Source organism: Myotis yumanensis, unplaced genomic scaffold (assembly GCF_028538775.1).
Source record: "Myotis yumanensis isolate MYYU_CA2020_CCGP unplaced genomic scaffold, mMyoYum1.0.hap1 SCAF_8, whole genome shotgun sequence".
Classification (NCBI taxonomy): Eukaryota; Metazoa; Chordata; class Mammalia; order Chiroptera; family Vespertilionidae; genus Myotis; species Myotis yumanensis.
The window spans coordinates 75,426,855-75,447,473 of NW_027223759.1; the positions used below are offsets into that span (position 1 = coordinate 75,426,855).

Below are 20,619 nucleotides of genomic sequence, written 5' to 3' on the forward strand. Positions count from 1 at the left end.
GGGTAGAAGCCTGCAACCAAGGTAGGTGCCCTTGACTGGAATCAAACCCAGGACCCTTTGGTTTGCAGGCTGAAGCTCTATCCACTGAGCAAAACCAGCTAGGGCACATCTTGAGTTTTTGTTTTTTTTTTAAACTTATTTAGAGAGAGAAACATTGATTTGTTGTTTCACTTACTTATGCATTTATTGGCTGATTCTTGTGTGTCCTGATCAAGGATTCAACCCGCAACCTTGGCGTATTGGAATACTGCTCTAACCGACTTACCTGGCCAGGGCTTCATCTTGAGGGTTTTTCTCTGTTTCTCAAAAGGCAGGGATTCTAGGGGTACTATCAGGGGAGGATCTTAGTAGAATATGCAGCAGCTTCCCAGGTGTGTCCTTTCGGGTTAGTGGTCTCTATTGATTGGTCAGCACTAGGGCTGGGGTCATTAGTCTTTGCAGCTGGTCCTGACGTCATCCATGGCTTCATTTTGTCTGGTTTTGCTGCTTTTCTGGGCCTGGAGCTGAAACACATCTAGATGTTATCTTTGAGTTTGACCAAAAGTCAAATTCCTGACCCACAATATCGCTTTAAACCACTCAATTCAGGCCCTGGGCAAGTAGCTTAGTTGGTTAGAGCATCATCCCCATACACCAAGGTTTCGGGTTCAATCAACCAGTGCACGCATAAATATGTGCACAACAAATCAACATTGCTATCTCTCCTTTCCTCTCTAAGATGCTGTTAAACAGAAATAACTGAAACTGCAGATTTTTGGGGGAGAGGAGGGATTATGTAGCTGATTTATCTATTTCAAGGCTTCCTGCTTCCCTTGCAATGAACCAACTGTTACCAGTTTCCTGATTCAGGCGGTCCTACTGTCCCTTCCTTACACTCCTCCAATATTCTGATGCTGGTGAAATCAAACCAAAATGATTCCAAGAGTAGACACTAAAGAGGAAAATAGCTAATAAGCATGCACTATGCAGTTTGAGCATATGTGGGCTTGGGACTAGGTTAAAGGGCAGCTGTGTGTACCTGTTCCTCATGCTGATGAAGGGCTATGGGCTGAATGGCTATACCCGAGACTTTGCTTCCTTTAGCATCTGTTCATAGACTCTGAGAATTCCAAGCAACATGGGACCAGCTTTAAATCATGCCACCAAGGACAGAGCACCTTTATGCTAGGGCCACACTGGGAACCAGAAGATGGAATCTACTGTGCTTTCTGCCTTTGAAAACTGTAACGTACCACATCTCATTATCTGCTGGGCAGACAGCAACCAGGATTCGGGATCTGGCCACTTTCACAAAGGCCCTGGGGCTGGTCTGCTGAAGTTGCACACTTCATTTTTTGTGTTGCCGACATGTAAAGAACCCAACTTTTCAGCTGCTGAGGTAGGTGCCGATGTGCTGGCTTGACTCTTCCCAAGCCACTCTGGCATTGTGGCCTCTCCTGAGGCCTGTTTTCACACTATCCATAGGCCACAGGTCCCTACTTGGTGGGATCAGAAAAACAATTTTTTTTAGCCTGCAGCAGGAGAGAGGGATGGTGCAGATTAGATTCTTCCTTCGTCATCAGCTCAGATATCAAGCTAGTTATTTTAAAATATTTTTGTTGATTTCAGAGAGGAAGGGAGAGGGAGAGAAACATCAATGATGAGAAAGAATCATGGATCGGCTGCCTCCTGCACGACCCACACTGGGGATCAAGCCCGCAACCTGGAATGTGCCCCAACTGGGAATCCAACTGTGACCTCCTAGTTCATAGGTGGATGCTCAACCACTGAGCTATGCCAGACAGGCTAAGCTAGTTACATTAATGACTGTTAGCATCATGGCAAACACACTTTGTGCTCTAGATTCACACACACATACCCAATATATCCCTGTTCTTCATGGATAAAGGTTGAAGAACTAACCACAAGCCATATTTTCAGCTTTCTTTTAAAGTAGAAGTGGCCCAGCCGGTGTGGCTCAGTTGTTGAGCATTGACCTATGAATCAGAAGGTCGTGGGTTCGATTCCCGTCGGGGCACATGCCCAGGTTTAGGCTCGATCCCTAGTGTGGGACTTGCAGGAGGCAGCCGATGAATGATTCTCTCTCATTGTTGATGTTTCTATCTCTCTCCCTCTCCCATCCTCTCTGAAATCAATAAAAACATATAAAAAAATAAAGTAGAAGTGAAAAGTTATTAAATGCCTTCTGTTATTCCCAAAGAAGGGGCCACTGGAGTTGCTAATACAGGGTGGGACAAAAGCAGGAAAATAACAATAATAAATAATACAAGACTAAACTGTTTCATATGCAACTGTAAACCTAATTTTGTCCCACCCTGTATTGGCACAGGTAGCAGTAGTCTGTTTTATTCATAAAAGCACTCTCTGCTCCTAAATATGGTCAGTGCTCTGGGGAAAACCAGCCAGGGCTGTGGGACATTTGAAGCTATCCTTAGGAAGATTTAGTCTGGGTCAAATCACATTTTAAATGCTTCCTGTGTGTGCTTTAGCATTTTTCTATAGGTAAAATCAGATTCTAGAAAAAGAACAGGGGAATATAATCAGGGAATGGGTGCATTATTTTTATGTGTGTATGGGGAGGGTTGGCAATTTCATATTCCCATGTAATTATCAGGGAATGGGGGTAGTGGTGGTGGTGACTTAACAATAGCTTCATTAATTTCTTATTTCCTCTGAGCAGATGTCAACTCTTACAGGGTAAACTAAGGATCTTTTAGGTTTTATGTACGGCATGGTGACTATAATTAATATGGTGCTGTATATTTGAGTTGCTAAGAGATCTTAAAGGTTCTTATCACAAGAAAAAAATTTTGTAACTATATGAAGTGATGTTAACTAGACTTACTGTGGTGATTATTTCACAATACTAGTATATATACAAATATCAAATAATTATGCTGTACACCTGAAACAAATATGTCAATTATATCTCAATTTAAAAAAAGCCCCCCAAACCTACTCTTAGGTTTACTAGGATTCCTACTGCATAAGTTAAATATTCGGAAAACTGAAATAAACCACGGGGTTGTGGGTTTTTTTTGGTCTCCATCCCCATTCACCGATTGAATAATTCTTGCTGCATGCTGATCCTAATTATGTTTCCCCAAGATCTTCGACCCTCTAGTCAAAAATGATAAAAATTCAATAGGCCTTGAATGTGATTTTCACAGTCCTTACTTTTTCCTCTATGTATAGCTCCTTAATCTGACATGGTTCAAAGGCAGCTCCAACTTCTGCCCCCAGGATCCAAGTGTGGCTTTGCAAATGCTTTGGCATGCCTGAACATCTGTGCTGGTCTGATAACACCTGCTGCTCCTGAGCGCCCCACTCTGGGCTGCAAGCGAACCAGGCTCCAGGCAAGTTGTATATGGCAGACCCTCCCAGCTTTTGTGTTTCCCAGCACTTTGCTTGGCTAACAAGGAGGGAAAGCTTTTGATACAGCATTTGAGCTAATCTGGACAATCGGATGATCAATATATTGGCTAAGAACACAAATTCTTTAACCAAACAATATTTTATTTTTAGTTATATAAGTAGTAGAGGCCTGGTGCACGAATTCGTGCATGGGTGGAGTCCCTTGCCCAGTCCCGATTGGGGCCAGCAGGCTGCGGGGAGGGACTGAGGGAGGTTGGCTGGCCATGGGAGTGCACTGACCACCAGGGGGCAGCTCCTGCATTGAGCATCTCTCCCTCCCCAGTGGTCAGTGTGTCATAGTGATCTGTTGACCAGTCGCTTAGGCTTTTATATATATATAGATGTTCATACTCAAATTGTCTACAATTGATTGGTATTTTTTAAATATATATTTAATCTTCACCTGAGGATATTTTTCCCCCATTGTTTCTTAGACTGGAAGGGAGGGTTGGAGAGGAAAGGAGAGAGAGAAACATCGATTGGTATGCACTGGAATGGGGCCTAGAATGGGGCCGGGGATCTGAACCTGCAACTGGGGTATATGCCCTTGACTGGGAATCAAACGTGTGATCCTTCAGTGCTCAAGCTGGCGCTCCAACCACTGAGCAGCACGGGCAAGGTATTGGTATGTCATTTATGAGAGAATGAGGTGACATGAATCGTACCCACTAAAATCACTGCCACAGGGAAAGTGATGCTTTGTAAAACGTTTTGTAAGATGAGGGGTTTACTACACAATGCAATATACAGATGATGTATTATAGAATTGTGCCCCTGAAACCAACCTATAATTTTAGTAATCAAGGTCACCCCAATAAATTCAATATAAATGATTAAATAAATAAGGAATAAAGCAAAAACGAAGGGTTTACTGTCTTTCATCTTTAAGTCTGAAATTAAAATCTGCAGGACAGGTTAGGTCTTTATTACTGGCACTCATTTAAAAAGGTGATTTTAATTTACAAAAGACAAAGTGGGTCTATATTTGTAAACATTTATTCTCTTGAACTGAAAAAGGCTTGCATCAGCACACATTGTACAGCCTTTCAAATTACACAGAATTGAAAAAAAAGGTTCCTTGTAATTAGTGCAATGAATCTTTGATGTCCAGTGATCTGCTGCAAACAATGAAAACAAACTTTAAACTGCTTAAGAAGTTTCCAGCACTCATCAAATGCATTTCTGTAGGTGACAAAAAATCTACGAGGAGGGGAATGCAAGTAAGTGGCATTTAGTTATTGGAAGGACTTAAAAAAGTATTTTCCAGCCTAGAATGATTGCTATTCCCCTTTGAGTCTAAGTGGTTTGATTGAGAGGCCTTAAGAACATAATTTACTTCACACTTAATGGTCATACTACCTAAATGAATAAGGAAAGAACCCACTGAGGGAATTCTGTGTTTTCTGGAAATTGTTTCTGTGTTTAGAGATACAGGGGAAGAGTAATCTGCTTGTGGGCTCTCCTTAGTTACCTTTCAGCCCCTCAAAAAGACAGCAAATGGTTCTGACTTGGTTATTCTATTCCTGTATTCTTTTCCCCCAAATTCTATGTTGGATCACACTGTGCTGGCTGCAAAAAAGAAATACAGGTTGCAACTAATTGTAATAATTTTGAAGAATAATTTGCTGTACAACAGAGCTTTGGATCTGATACAAGAATTCAGAAATATAAAACAAAATAACTATAAAAGTCAGGAGACATTTGAACAGCATTTCCTCAGAAAAAGCTGTATAACTCCGATGTGGATTCCTAGTCACTGGGGTGCAGTGTGGATCTCCCTCTTTGCTGGAACACCGGCCTGTCTTCAAAAGCTGTTTCACCCTGACCACACCCCCTAGGAGTCTCTATCATGTTAACAGGAGCTCTGAATACCAAGCCAATTAAAGATGGGAGAGCACAGGGGAATCATAAAGGCCCAGGGTCCAAGGTGACTGTTACTGAGAACTTGCCCTTTCCAAAATGTGAAAGTCATAGTGCTTCTTGCTTGTTCTCAGCTTAAATTTGTTAACTGAGTTAATTTGTTTCTTCAATGCATTCTGTGCAGCTGAGATGGAGGGGAATGTGGCTAGGACGGTGTACGTGGAGGCCAAGTCAATGGGTTTAGAGCGTTCAGAATTGATAGTGCTGTCCCCGCTGCCACAGCAAAGCGGGGTGACGACGCAGCTGGGACTGGGACTGGGGGTCCCGCAGCCACCGGATCTTGGCGCCAATTTTAAAGAGTTCCCCAAAGAGCTTCTCGGCTTCCATGCGAGTTATTCCATCTGGTAGTTCAGTAATTTCCAAGACTTTCCCAACAACTAGAAGGGAAAAGGTGTAGGATTAACAATCCCTGTTACTGAAGAGAGGCAAAATGTACTCTAAACCCAATATGACATAGAAAATGAACAGAATTTTCTAAAACCATTCAAATCCACAAAAGTATAATGGTTATGATAATCTTTCAATCATTCCTATGTACCCCCGGCAAGGAGTGCAGAGTTAACAGTGCCAACTACCCATTTCAGTCTTCACTGACAGCTGCACACACACAACACAGCATTGCACAGTGGCTCCTCCCAATGAGGTGTGTGCTTCTGGGCAGCTCCCTGCACCTCACGTTCCCAATGTAAAAGGAAGATAGCAACACTTGCCCTATACACCCAAGGAAGCTGAGTAGAAAGTTAAGGTGCATATTTGACAGCACTTTGCCATGGAAGGTGACATATTTGTTCATTCACACTACCTCCATATGGATGTAAGGGCTACTTCCTTTCTCAAAGAATAGAGGCAAAGAGCTCAGTCTGCCTGTACTTGTCACACACATCGTTTCCCTTTGGTCCTTTCATCCCTCCTAAACCCAACCTGTACCTTACTGTGCTCTTCAACTTGAGATGAAATAGCACTGAAAGAGCATATTCAAGCACCCTATATTATGGACGGCATAATTCCCTATGACCTTTGCAGGACTCCAGGGAGAGGAAAACCCATTTCTGTGCTGGGGTACAGTTTTAAAGACTGGTGATGTGGTCAACAGTTTGTAGAAGCACATCTAGCCGTCTCAGGCACACACACCTGCTTCTCCTGCACCAAGGTCAGTGGATGCAGCTTTCTTGGCTTGTTTCCTTCCTCGGTTTCCATGTCTGTTGCCAGACTGACCCTGAAAACCCACCAACAGATGAGAAATAAGGTTAACAATGCTGACAAATATGTTTGTAATGTTTAAACACTTAATACCTAACCATACTCAGTCTGGGTTTTGTATTTCAGCAGAAAAATTCAACCCCAGGCCTCTTGAATTCCGCCTTTGTGGCAGTGGCCCCCCTGTCCCTCACTATGACTAGTCACTTTCTGGGCTTTCCTGAGCAGCATGCCCTGCACCTAGCCCACCGGGATACTGCCCAGCCAAGCAGCACCACTGTCCCCTGGCTCTGCTCTCGATGAGGCAGTGACAACACTAAGAAACCCACGGCTGAGGCAGAGAGCTCTCCCTGTGCAGTGCCAATAGGAAGGCCCAGGCCCGCACTCAGCCACAGACGTACGATGCTCTGCCAACAACGCCGACAAGGTCTGACGGCCGGCACTCTCACCTGCTGGGGTGGCAAGTGTCCATGCAGAACAGTAGGAGGGTTGTACTGCAGTGGTTGGCCAAGTAATGGATACCTGGCATCTCCTGAAAGTCAAAGAAACATTTTTATATTTTTCTCTACTCAGTTATAATATACTTCCTAGAGTTTTCTAAATTGTCTCAGTTCAGTAGGTACTGACAGTTTTAAAAGAATTAAAAGTCCTAAATAACCTTTAAAAAGTTGGGGTAAACTTCTCAAAGGACTAAGAACTAATAAAAGTGGTTATGAAGGAGGGTAAGTGGTGGGAACTGGGGTGACAGGATAGGATGAAGAGAAACTTCTCTACACACCTTAACATTCCATATGAAATCCACCAAAATGACTATAAATACCTCCTCCAACCACTTGAGATGCTAAAATCCACATTTTCTCTAATGATTAACAATGAATATAACTTATATTTCAGAAGGAAAAGACCCTAAAAAAAACTCCCTAGCTCCCTAAATTCACAATTAACTACTATAAATATTTGCATGCATGTATTTACATATATGCATACAAACATTTTTAGAGTCTTAACCAATAGGAGTATTTACACTATAAGCTCTCTTTAAAGTTTATATTTTTAATTTTCACTTGCTTAGAAAGAGTGGCACAGTTCTTTAAGGTATTCATGAGCAAGTATGCTCTTCCTGAATCAACGAGTGTGGGCTAGTCAGGAGGGAGACCCTCCAATTATTTTGGTTCACTGAGGAATGCCTGAAGTATCACATGGAAAGGGCTTAATAAATGCTGACTGCAAAAACCTTGTCCTGGAGAAGAATGCTTTCATTTGCTATATTCTCTTCTTATTTTAACCACAAATCCCCACATTTAGCACACTCCATGTTTGGAAGAGGATGATAGGCAGGTGCTGGAAAGCCTCTTCAGGAAATGATGCATCCCCTTTCTTGACAGTTTCATAGCAGAGAGAAGCAGGTGTGAACTCCCTACCCCTCTATGGGCTCTTTTCTGATGTTGCTTGAGCAGCTCCCTGGCAGAACACACCCATGACATACTTGCTCCTTCCCAAGCACTAGCTGAAGGGCAGATATGACATAGAGGCTTAGCACTGAGATCAGACATGCACATGTGAATTGTGAAGATGCATAAAAAACAGCTGCAAAGAAGTCAGAGTTAAGTTTAGGACCATGGAGCAGTATTCTTTTCAAATATGGAGAAGAGGTTGTAGTCGGCAGTAACCAAAGATCCATCCTTATAGACTGTGCTCTGTGCTCCTCTTGGGGCCGTGGTTGGCAAACTGGGGCTCGTGAGCCACATGCGGCTCTTTGGCCCATTGAGTGTGGCTCTTCCTAAGCCGTAGGAGTACCCTAATTAAGTTAATAACAATGTACCTACGTATATAGTTTAAGTTTAAAAAATTTGGCTCTCAAAAGAAATTTCAATCGTTGTACTGTTGATATTTGGCTCTGTTGACTAATGAGTTTGCCGACCACTGGGTTAGAGCATTCATACTAGACGAAGCATCTCAATATTACTATATTGCCATATAGTTTCAAACCACATGCTATTTTAATTTCTTCTTTTATTTATTTTTAATTGTTTGAAGTAATACATATGTCTTTTTCCCCCCATTGACCTCTCCCCAGCACTCCCACCCAACACATGCCCTCACCCCCCTACTGTCTGTGTCCATTGGTTATGCTTACTTGCTGGAAGCCAATTCCAGCATGCCATAATTGCAAGAGTTTCATCAAAAGGTTGATGGAACTTGGGGACTCAACAAGGGCTGAGTCACATATGTTGTCACCTATTGGGAATGGCTGATGGCATTTCCCCAAACCTGAAAAGGGATGATTGTTTGCTGCCAGACAGCTCAGGGCATCTTAATCTACATGTTATTGCCTCCTACTGGCCAAACACCTGAACATCCTAGGCTAATTCCCCCAATCTGACAATGGACTCTGTATATGAAACCCTGACCCTTTGAAGTGTTTATTCCCACCTTGCCTCAGGACAATTTGTGTTAATAAAAAGCAAGGGGTCCTGAGACGAGGAGATCTTAGTTCCTTTTAGCTAAGCTCCTCTGACCTCCATATGCCTTTCAAAATTATGCTTCGTCTCTGGACTCTTAAAGTTATACACGGCCCCTTTTCCAGATTGCTGAACCCTTCTTAATGCCAGAACAAGAATCCTGGCACTTACTAGTATATGCATGCATACAAGTCCTTTGGTTGATCTCTTACTCCCTCCTCCCAGCCTTCCCTCATAGGTTGGACAGTCTGTTCCATGCTTCTATGTCTCTGGTTCTATTTTTTGTTCATCAGTTTATGTTGTTCATTATATTCCACAAATGAGTGAGATCATGTGATATTTATCCTTCTTCAACTGGCTTATTTCTTTTATTTTTTATAAGAGAAAGCTTCTTTAGAAAGTCACAGGAGTGGAAGAAGTCAGCTGTAGAAGAAATGGGCTCAGGAAACAAAGTTACAGAGGCAGAGAAGGGCCCTTGGAGCTTGGGAGAAAGGTAAGGGTAACGTGCCGGGGGGAAGAAGAGCGGGAGGGGAAAGTATGAGTGTGCTCTTGGGAGGGAGAACCGCCTCACTTTATAACATGCTTTATTTTTCTGGATTAAAGTAATTGGCTTTGTAGAAAATTTGGAAATAGAGTATTGTTTACAAAGGAGAAAATAAAAAGCACCTTAGTAATTCCATCATTTCTAACATTTTGGTGTGTACCTTTCCAGTCTTTGTTCTATATGTGTATGCTCACACATGTGTATATGTTATCTTATAATTCTTTTAAAAAATGGAGACATAATTAACATAAAACAAAATGCACATCTTTAGTGATAGGTTTGAAGACTTTAAGAGTCCATGTAATCATGCCCCAGAAAAGATAACGACCATTTCCATTTCCTAAAAAGTTCCCTCAAGCTCGTTTCCAGTCAACTCCATAGCCCATCCATACCATAATCTGATTTCTAACGTCGGGTTAGTTCACCTTTAGTTGGAGTTCATATAATTGGAATCATATAGTATGTCTTCTTTTGTGTGTCTGGTTTGTTTTTTGCTTATGTAACTGTGAGCTTCTTCCATGTTGTTGCATGTCAGTAGTTCGCTTTGTTCATTTTCATTGCTAAGCAGGATTCCATTGCAAGGATAGGCGACAACTTGTTTATCCCGTCTCCACTGTTGGATATTTGGGTCTGTCCAGTTTGGCTATTATAGGTTGTTATAAATGTTCTTGGACAAGTCCTCATAAACACGTTTCCACATCTCTTGGGTAAATACCTAGTAGGGCAACTGCTACATTGTAAGACACTATTAAATCTTTTCTCAAAGGGCTTTTATCATTTTACACTCCCACACCAATGTGAGAATCTTAGTTGCTCTGTATCTTCACCAACATTCGGTGTTGGTAGTTTTTTTTTTATTATAGCCATTCTAGTGGGGGCAAAATAGTATTTCACTCAGATTTTAATATTTCTTTCCCTAATGAATAATGATGCTGAGCATCTTTTCCAGGTCTTCTTTTTTGAAATGTCCATGAAATGTATTTTTAAAAATCACCCACGTTTCAATGATTTCCCCTTTAAATGATTCTTTAAAACATGATTTTTAGAAAACTGCATAGTATTCCTTATATATGGATATACTATAATCTAATTCTTACTTAAGGACGTTTATGTTGTTCTGAAAAGAAGTTTTGCTATAGAATAAACTCTTCTGTACATAAATCATTGTTTGCAATGATTGCGTGCATTTATCCTTATAGTAAATTCCAGAAAATAAAACCAATCGTTTCCATATTATTTTATAACTAAAGGCCCGGTGCACAAAAATTTGTGCACTTGGGGGGGGTCCCTCAGCCCGGCCTGTGCCCTCTCGCAGTCTGGGACCCCTCAGGGGATGTCCACCTGCTGGCTTAGGCCTGCTCCCTAAGGGATTGGGCCTAAGCTGGCAGTCAGACATCCCTCTGGCAGCCCGGGAGCCCTCGGGGGATGTCCACTTGCCAGCGGGGAGCAGCCTAAGCTGCAGTCGGACATCCTTAGTGCTGCTGAGGAGGCAGGAGAGGCTCCCACCACCACCACTGTACTGGAAGCCGTCAGCCTGGCTTGTGGCTGAGCAGAGCTCCCGCTGTGGGAGCTCACTGACCACCAGGGGGCAGCTCCTGCATTGAGCATCTGGCCCCTGGTGGTCAGTGTGTGTCATAGTGACCAGTCATTCCCAGTTGTTCTGCTGTTAGGGTCAATTTGCATATTACCCTTTTATTATATAGGATAGAGGCCTGGTGCATGGGTGGGGGCCGGCTGGTTTGCCCTGAAGGGTTTCCCAGATCAGGGTGGGGGTCCCGCTGGAGTGCCTGGCCAGCCTGGGTGAGGGGCTGATGGGTGTTTGCAGGCTGGTCACACCCCCTTCAGGGTGGGGGTCCCCACTGAGGTGCCTGGCCAGTCTGGGTGAGGGACTGAGGGCCGTTTTCAGGCTGGCCAAGCACCCCCAGCGACAGAAGCTCCCAGCCTCTCCTTTTTTTCTTTTTTTAATTCTGGGACTTATTTACCTTCTATAATTGAAACTTTGTAGCCTGGAGTGGAGCTCAGAGCCGGCCAGGGCAGCCGGGAGGGAAGCTTGGCTTCCTCCATCACCAGGGGCAACCCAAGGCTCCAGCTCGGTGGCCACAGCCAGCTGAAAGCAGGTATCTGGGGTTTATTTACCTTCTATAATTCAAACTTTGTTGCTCTGAGTGGAGCTCAGAGCCGGGGCCGTGGCAGGCAGGAAGCTTGGCTTCCTCCATCATTGGGGCAACCAAGCCTCCTGCTTGCTCCAGCTCCATGACTGCCGGCCGCCATCTTGGTTGGGTTAATTTGCATATAGTTGCTCTGATTGGCTGGTGGGCATGGCTTAAGGTGCAGCAAAGGTACGGTCAATTTGCATGTTTGTCTTTTATTAGTGTAGATCATTGCTTTTGTGTGTATTTCTCCAACTAGACTGAGAATTGATGAGGATGAAGACTTCATCTTATTCATTTTTGTACATCAGGGTGATAGCAAGTTCTCAATAAATATTTGTTGAATAAATTTTTGAATGAACTCTTGAGATATATTACTCCAATATAGAAATTAGAAATATAAAACAATTATAGAACATTTTTTTATGGAGGAATGGAGTCTAAGGATAATAAGTTAAAACCATTTTAATACTGTCATGCAAGTAATTACTAAATTAGTAATAAATTATTAATTAGTAATGAAATATTAAGGTCAGAAGAGTATATGGTAATAAATACGCCTGGTGAAGGTGGAAATGTAGTCCCGTGGAAAACTGGAAGGTAGCAATACCAAGATAAATCACAGATACTACGATTCATATTTTAAAATTCTGTGAGGCTGTTACTAGTTGCGTGCACACGTACCTTGCCCAGGGATAAAAGGTCTAGAAAACGGGGGGATGATGGTAAGTGGTGGTCCAGAAGAACGAACGGTTTTCAGGGTAGATAGCTGAGCTGGTGCTGGCGAAGGAGCTGGTGAGATAATGGGACTACTGAGTTGAGGACTGTGCTGTAATTACATCAAGAAAATGGAACAGCACTTAGTCAGGCTTTTTTCAAGTTTCCTTTGGACAAAAATTTTTATTCTTTTTGATTATAAATATGATACTACAATAATATATACTTGTTATTACAAAAATTAAAACATTATGGAAATTTATAATTTCCAACTCCCGAAGATAAGCACCGGTAACAGATTGTTTCTATGCATATGTATCCACACAGCCATGTTTTACAAAAATGAAAATAGACTGTACACCCTATTTTTGAATCTTTCCTTTGTACCTAGATGATAATATTGTAGATACTTCTTGATGAGAGAATATTTACATCAACCTCATTCTTTTTTTCACATTAACTGTTTTAACATTTCATTTTAAAACAATTCACCCCTGAAGAACAGTTGCAAAAATAGTGCAATTCTCAGATTTTTCAAAGGTTAATATTCTATTATACTGGATTTATCATTTTTTTCTGAGCTATTTGACATCAATTGCTCACAACACCCCTTATCTTGAAATAACTTGTCTATTTCCTAAAAACACAAAAGTGCCACTAATTGTCACTCTAATGTACTTCATAGAAAAAAAAAAATTGAACTAGTCCAGAATCCAATTTAGAATAGAGTGAAGTGTTGCATTTAGTTGCCATGTCTCTTTGATCTCCTTTAATCTGGAACAGAGCCCCAGTCTTATTTCTCTTTCATGGACTCTGACATTTCTGAAGGTCATTCTGAAGATCAGTTATTTTGTGAAATGTTCCTCAATTTTGGTTTGCCTGCTGTTTTCTTTTTTTTAAAAAAAATATTTTTTATTGATTTCAGAGAGGAATGGAGAGGGAGAGAGAGCTAGAAACATCAATGATGAGAGAGAACCATTGATCGGCTGCCTCCACTGGGGAACAAACCTGCAACCGGAGCACATGCCCTTGACCAGAATCGAACCTGGGACCCTTCAGTCTGCAGGCTGAGGCTCTATCCACTGATGCCTGCTGTTTTCTTATCAAAATGTTCACAATAGCCCTAACCAGTTTGGCTCAGTGGATAGAGCATCGGCCTGCAGACTGAAAGGTCCCAGGTTTGATTGCAGTCAAGGGCATGTACCTTGGTTGCGGGCACATCCCCAGTAGAGGGTGTGCAGGAGGCAGCTGATCCATGTTTCTCTCTCATCGATGTTTCTAACTCTCTATATCTCTCCCTTCCTCTCTGTAAAAAAATCAATAAAATAAAAAAAATGTTCACAATAACCCTGGCTAGACAGCTCAGTTGGTTAGAGCATCATCCCAATGTGCTAAGGTTGAAGTTTAGATCCCTGGTCAGGGCACACAAGAATCGACTTATGAATGCATAAATATGTGGAACAACAAATCAATGTTCTCTTTCTCCTTTCCTACCCCCCCTCTCAAGTCAATTAAAAAAAAAAGTTCATGATATACTTTTGGTGAGGGAATACCAGAGAAGTGATATTGTGTCCTTCTCAGTGCATCATATGAGAAGGAACATGCTGTCCATATGTCATAACAGTACTGGTGATGTTTTTATTTTAACAGCTTGGTGAAGGTGGTGACTGATAGGTTTCTCCACTGTCAAATTACTATTTTTTCCTTTCTAGTTATAAATGTATCTTGTGGGGAGATCATATCTCTGAACAGAGATTATTTTACTTCTCTTTCCCATTTGAAAGTCTTTTATTTCTTTTTCTTGTCTAATTGCTCTGGATAGGACTTACAGTATGATGCTGCTTGAGAGAAGACACTTTGTATGATATCTACCTTTTAAAATTTATTGAACCCGGCCGGCATGGCTCAGTGGTTGAGCACTGACCTATGAACCAGGAGGTCATGGTTCGATTCCCGGCAGGGCACATGCAGAAGGCAGCCGATCATTGAGTCTCTCTCAGCACTGATCTCTCTCTCTCTCTCTCTCTCCCTCTGAAATCAATAAAATATTTTAAGAAATCTATTGAGACTTACTATGTGGATTAACATATGGTCTATCCTAGAAAATGTCCATGTGCACCTAAGAGAATGCATATGGTGCTGCTATCCCGTAGTGTTCTCCATATGTCTGTTATATCTAGTTGGTTTACTGTTCTTTATTTCCTTACTTATCTTCTGTCTGGTTATTCTAACCATTATTGAGAGTGGAGTATTAGAGTCTCCAAATATTATTGTAGAATTGTATATTTCCCCTTTAAATGTGTACGTTTTTGCTTCATGCATTTTGATTGTCTATTATTAGATGCATGCTTATATTTGTTATATCTTATTGCTGACTTGAAACTTTTATTAGTATATAATGTCCTTTGTATCTTGCAAACACTTTTGATCTACTATTATTTTTTTGCTACTACTTTTTTAAATGACTTAAAGTTCTTTTTTGTTCCTTATTTCCTGCACTACTGTCTTCTTTTGTGACTACTTGACTGTTTTATAGTAAAATGTTTAAATTCCTTTCTCATTTCTTTTTGTATATATTCCATATATTTTTTTTCTTTATGATTACCTTGGGGATCACACTTAACATCCTCTTTTGGCCCTAGCTGGTTTCAGCTCCGTGGCTAGACTGTTAGTTTGTGGACTGAAGGGTCCTGGGTTCAATTCTGGTCAAGGGCACATGCCAGGTTGTGGGCTCGATCTCCAGCAGGGGGTGTGCAGGAGGCAGCCAATCAATGATTCTCTCTCATCATTGATGTTTCTCTCTCTCTCTTCCTCCCTCCCTCTCTGAAATCAACATAGATATATTAAAAGAAAACAAAAAAACATCCTCTTTTGGTTGATGGTGTTATAAAATTACATTTTTATACACTATATGCCCCCAAACAACCCAATAATACTTTTTTTTTTTTAAAAACTCACCTGAGGACATGCTTAGAGGGAGGGAGAGAGGGAGAGAAACATTGATTGGTTGCCTTCTGTACACTAATTCTTTTAAGTGCATTAGTCTCTTAAATAATGTAGGAAACAAAATGAGGAGTTACAAACCAAAGTTACAAAAATACTACCTTTTAGATAACTTCATGTACAAAGCAAAAAGTAGACTTACAAACCACTGATATTATACTGTTAGCTTTTATAATTGCCTATGAATTTAACTGAGAGCTCTATTTCTTCAATATGCCTTTGTGTTGCTGCCTAATGTCCTTTCATTTCACTCTGCAGGACTCCTTTGCGAATTTCATGCAGGGTAGGGCTCAGCTTTTGTTTATCTGGAATTCTGAATTTTCCCCTTACTTTTGAAGAAAAGTTTTGCCACATGAAGGATCTTTTTTTTAAAAAATATATTTTTATTGATTTAGAGAGGAAGGAAGAGGGATAGAGAGAAACATCAATGGTGAAAGAGAATCATTGACTGGCCGCCTCCTGCATGCCCCCTACTGGGGATAGAGCCTGTAACCTGGGTTCAAACTGTGACCTCCTGGTTCATAGGTTGATGCTCAACTGCTGGGCCAGATGAAAGATCTTGATTGGCAGTTTTTCTTCTTTTTGCTAATCCTCATCAAGCATATTTGTTTCTATTGATTTTTTTAGAGAGAGTGGGAGGGAAGGAGAGAGGGAGAGTGAGGGAGGGAGAAAGAGAAATATCTATGTGAGAGAGACACATCAATTGCTTCCTGTATGTGCCCTAACTGGGGCTGGGGGTTGAACCTGCAATCCAGGTACGTGCCCTTGAGTGGGAATCGAACCCAAGACCCTTTGGTGCGCAGGCTGATATGCTAACCGAGAAACACTGGCAAGGGCCAATTCCTTCATTTAGCATTTTGAATATACTGACCTGCTGCCGCTAGCCTCCGAAGATTCTGATGAGAAATCTGCTGATTATCTTTTTGAGGCTCCCTTTATATGATGAGTCATTTCTCTCTTGCTGCTTTTAATATTCTCTGTTTGTCTTCGAAAAGATTTATTATGTGTCTCAGTATAAGTCTCTTTGAGTTCATTTTAGAGTCTGTGGAGTTGCTTGACAATTATATTCATGGTTTTTTAAAAATCAAATTTTAGAAGTTTTAAGCCATTATTGCCACAAATATCCTCTCTGACCCTTTCTCTCTTCTCCTTCTGGATGCCCACAATATGTATATTGGTCCACTTGATGTTGTCACACAGGTCCCTTAGGCTGTTTACTTTTCTTCATTTTTTTTCCCCTGTCTTTTCCTCTGACTTGGTATTTTCCACTGTACTATTTTCAAGTACACTGATTCTTCCTTCTGCCTGCTCAAATCTGCCACTGAATTCTTCTAGTGAATTTTTTCATTTCAATTACGGTATTTTCAACTCCAGAATTTACTTTTGGTTTCTTTCTAGGTTTTCTGTTTTTATTGATATTTCCATTTTGTTCATACATTTTCTTTCTCCAAATCACCCTTTAGTTCTTCAAGCACCCTTCAGACAGCTGTTTTTAAGCCTCTGTCTAGGTCCTAGACTCTAGGAGATCTGCCATCAGATCTTTTTCAGGGACAATTTCTGTTGATTTATTTTTTTTCCTTTGAATGAGCCATAATTTCTTGTTGTTGTTTTTTTTGTATGTCTTATGGGGTTTTTGTTTGTTTAAAAGCAGATATTTGACTCTGATAATGTGGTAAGAATGGAAATCAGATTCTCCCATTTTCTCAGGGTTTGCTGGGATTCTTTTTGTTATTGTTTTTGTTTATTGATTGTTGCCAGCTGTTTCAGTGCCAAGGTCAGCCTGATAGCTAACTTTACGGTCTTCCCAGGGTTTTATGGAGCCAATGTGGAATATCAAGACTATTTCCAGTTTTTCAATGTTACAATAGGGAAGAAAAAAATATCCGTGTACACATATTTTTGTATGCTTATTCCACAATTTTTACTGGACAAAATTTTAAGAAGTGAATTTGTGGACCAAAGGCTATGTACCTACACCACAATTTGGAAAAATGTCACTAAACTATACTCCAAAAAGAGTTGTAGTAATTTAGAGTACCACCAAGAGTGTACAAGAGTGTGTAACTTCCTATATCTGCTGACAGTGCAAATTAGTAATCTTTCTAAATTTTCCCAATTATATAAAAAATAACTTTACGTTTCATCTGTTTAATGGCCATTGGCTGTAGTTTGTGAGCTAGCCTATAAATGATCTTTGACTTTTTATTTTGCTATGATTTTGTTATGTGCATTGTAAATATTTTTTGTATAATCTTTAAAAAATATCTTTCAAAACCTTTTAATGTGGTAAACTTTCAAATATATAGAGGTGTAGATAGATGAGTATAACAAACTTCCATCTATCCATCATCCAACTTTGTGCTTTCTCCTGCTCTTTTCTCCCTAAAGTATTTAAAGCAAGTCTCAGATATCACAGCATTGCACTTGAAAATATTTTAGTATATAAATATTTCTAAGAGATAAAACTATTTAAAAAATAACACCATTAATCATACTAAAAATTAAAATATTTAAATACTCGCTTTTTGTCCAAAAACATCTTTTGACTGTATCAATATCCAAGAAAGATCCATATGTTGCATCTGATTATTATATCTCTTTTAATCTATAGCAGACTCAGCCTTCATTTCAAAATGCCACTTATCTGTTAAAAAAAACGGGGCCAATTTATCTAGTAAAATAAGGGCATGATATCATATAAGTTGTTTTTTTTCTTCCTGGATTTTCTGTAAATTATTAGCTCGACTTAGAGGCTTGATTAGATTCAGGTTCAAATTTTCTTTTTTTTTTTAATAAGAGCACATCATGGGATAATGTGTATTTCCTCTACACCATATTAGGAGGCAAATAAGTTTGGTTGACCCACCTTTAGTGATGCTATGATTGATCAGTTACTTCAAGTGTTGTCTGCCTCATCTATCCATTTTAAAGTTTCCCATAGTCTTTTCCTAAAGTTTCTGGCATTTGCTGATTATTTTTTCTTTTTAATATGTTTTTATTGATTTTAGAGAGAGATGAAGGGAGAGAAAGTGAGAGAGAGAAAGAAAGATCGATTGGCTGCCTCCTGCATGCGCCCTGACCAAGGCCCAAACCCACTACTTGGGCATGTGCCTTGACTGTGAACTGAATTGATAAAATCCTGTGGTGCATGGGAAGATGCTCAACCAACTGAGCCACACTGGCCTGATGGTTTTTTCTTCATCCATTATTTTAATAGGATTCCATAATGGTGATTTTAAATTCTACCATTGCTTTTACATTTATTAATTGTATTTCTCCTATGATAAACAGCATTCCCTCATCAACTTTCTGGTTACACTAAAATGCAGTTTATATGAAAAAGTAGGATAATGGCATAATTCTTTTTCTTTATCAAATTTTAGATCTAATTTATCTTCTGATTAAAAATATTTTTTTGAATATGCAAAAGTTGGGAAATAATATTTAAATGTTGAAAAAAATGTTCTGGATATAAGAAGTATTCAAACTTTTTTACTAATCTGTTTGAGGTTTCAAATTCAGTATTAAGGTTTTTAGGTCAATCTTCTGTGACTAAAATATTGAAAGTATTAAAATTAAGCCTCTTACCTGAACAATATTGTCTACATTGCTAAATTCCACACACTTCTGTCCTCTCTGGTGATCACAGTAATATTTGTTTTGTTTCCACTGCGGGGGTGAGTGGGCACGAGACTGTGGATTGTTTGGTACATTAAGCTGCATCATCACCATTCCTCCACTAGGTGGTGGAGGTGGCACAGCTGAAAATCAGAATTAGGATACTACATTAGCAAACAGCATCTTCAAAGACCAAAATAATGGCAATAATTTTACATTTCTGAACAAAATTTTACTATAATATATGTAACATAGATTTAAACCCTAATGTTTCTTGCAAAAAGTGCTGTTTAAAATGGCATTAAAGTGGACTCTGTAGACCTAAATATTTCACTTATCCTGAAACCAACAAGTCTATAGTTATTCAGAAAAGTCCAATTATCTATTCCAGAAACTAGTGAAGAGTAGCACAATTGAGATATGATATATAAAAGTGCTTAATTAAAAAAACTGAATTAATTGCCCGGCTGGGGTGTGGCTCAATGGTTGAGCATCGACCCAGGAACCAAGAGGTCACTGGTTCCATTCCTGGTCAGGGCACATGCCCGGGTTGTGGGCTCAATCCCCAGTGAGGGGCATGCAGGAGGCAGCTGACCAATGATATTTTTCTCTCATCAATGTTTCTATCTCTCTATTCCTCTTCCTTCCCCTCTCTCTAAAACTCAATAAAGCACTAAAAAATAAAAAATAAATTTTAAAACAGCCATTTTTATAAATACAAAGAAAATTGGGAAAAAATAACCTATAGAAACTTTGACATACAGTAGAAAGTTATTTTCTAGTAAGTCGATTTCATGCAGTATAAAAGTTTGGGACTGGAATTAATTAACAAAGCACAATTTTAGTACCCTGAAATGTCCTATGACTCGAGGAAAATTTAAGTTCTTTTATTATGTTTTCCCATCTGAAAAAGGAGGCTAGAAAGACCTCCTTGGCTGGCTTTAAAGAGCTGTGATGATTACATATATGTCATATATGTCAAAACACCTTGCTAATTGTACTGTAGAGATAAATGGACTATTAATTATAACTATTTCTTATTGGATTTATTTCTTTTGTGTACCAGTACTGCAGCATTGCTGGTATTAGGCACATAATCTGCCTGCCACTCACCACTTCAGTGTAAGGTAAGGGAGGATCCTGTGCCCTAAAAGGGCCATAGTTTGCACTGCAGTACCCATGGTAGTTCCAGTTCCCCGGAAATAGAACCAACCTGACCTGGCTAGGCAAACCACAGAAGGGCTGACTGCTTAAGGACATCTCAAAGTTCTCCTCAGCCATAGCAGCCTATGTAGATGCAGCCACTATTGGTCATTTATTTAATAATCATTTCTTGTTTCTCATAGACTACATGTTAATAAATCCTTACAATAAAATAAGGTGTTATGATAAAGTATTGTTTAAAACGCTGGGGAAGTCTTTGTAGAAGAGGTAATTTTTGAGTAAAAATTTAAGGATAAGCAGGATTTTGGCAAACAGAGGATGGTGGATAGACACTCTCTAGGAAGAGGGAAGAATAGGCACAAAAGTACCTTTGGCATAAAAAAGCGTAGAGTATTCTGGAAACAAAGTTCTGCGTAAATTGAGCATGTAA

The 20,619-nt window shown here is 40.1% G+C and overlaps 1 protein-coding gene across 1 annotated transcript in view; it reads right to left on the bottom strand.

Moving 5' to 3' along the window:
- Nucleotides 1–4,392: 4,392 nt before the first annotated feature.
- The window catches only part of R3HDM1 (R3H domain containing 1), a 120,629-nt gene continuing 104,402 nt past the window's right edge, over nt 4,393–20,619 (bottom strand). The window contains 6 exon segments of the mRNA XM_070423079.1: nt 4,393–5,564; nt 5,566–5,711; nt 6,466–6,550; nt 6,981–7,063; nt 12,372–12,516; nt 18,996–19,168. Coding sequence (XP_070279180.1) covers nt 5,349–5,564; nt 5,566–5,711; nt 6,466–6,550; nt 6,981–7,063; nt 12,372–12,516; nt 18,996–19,168 — 848 coding nt within the window. The 3' untranslated portion in view covers nt 4,393–5,348.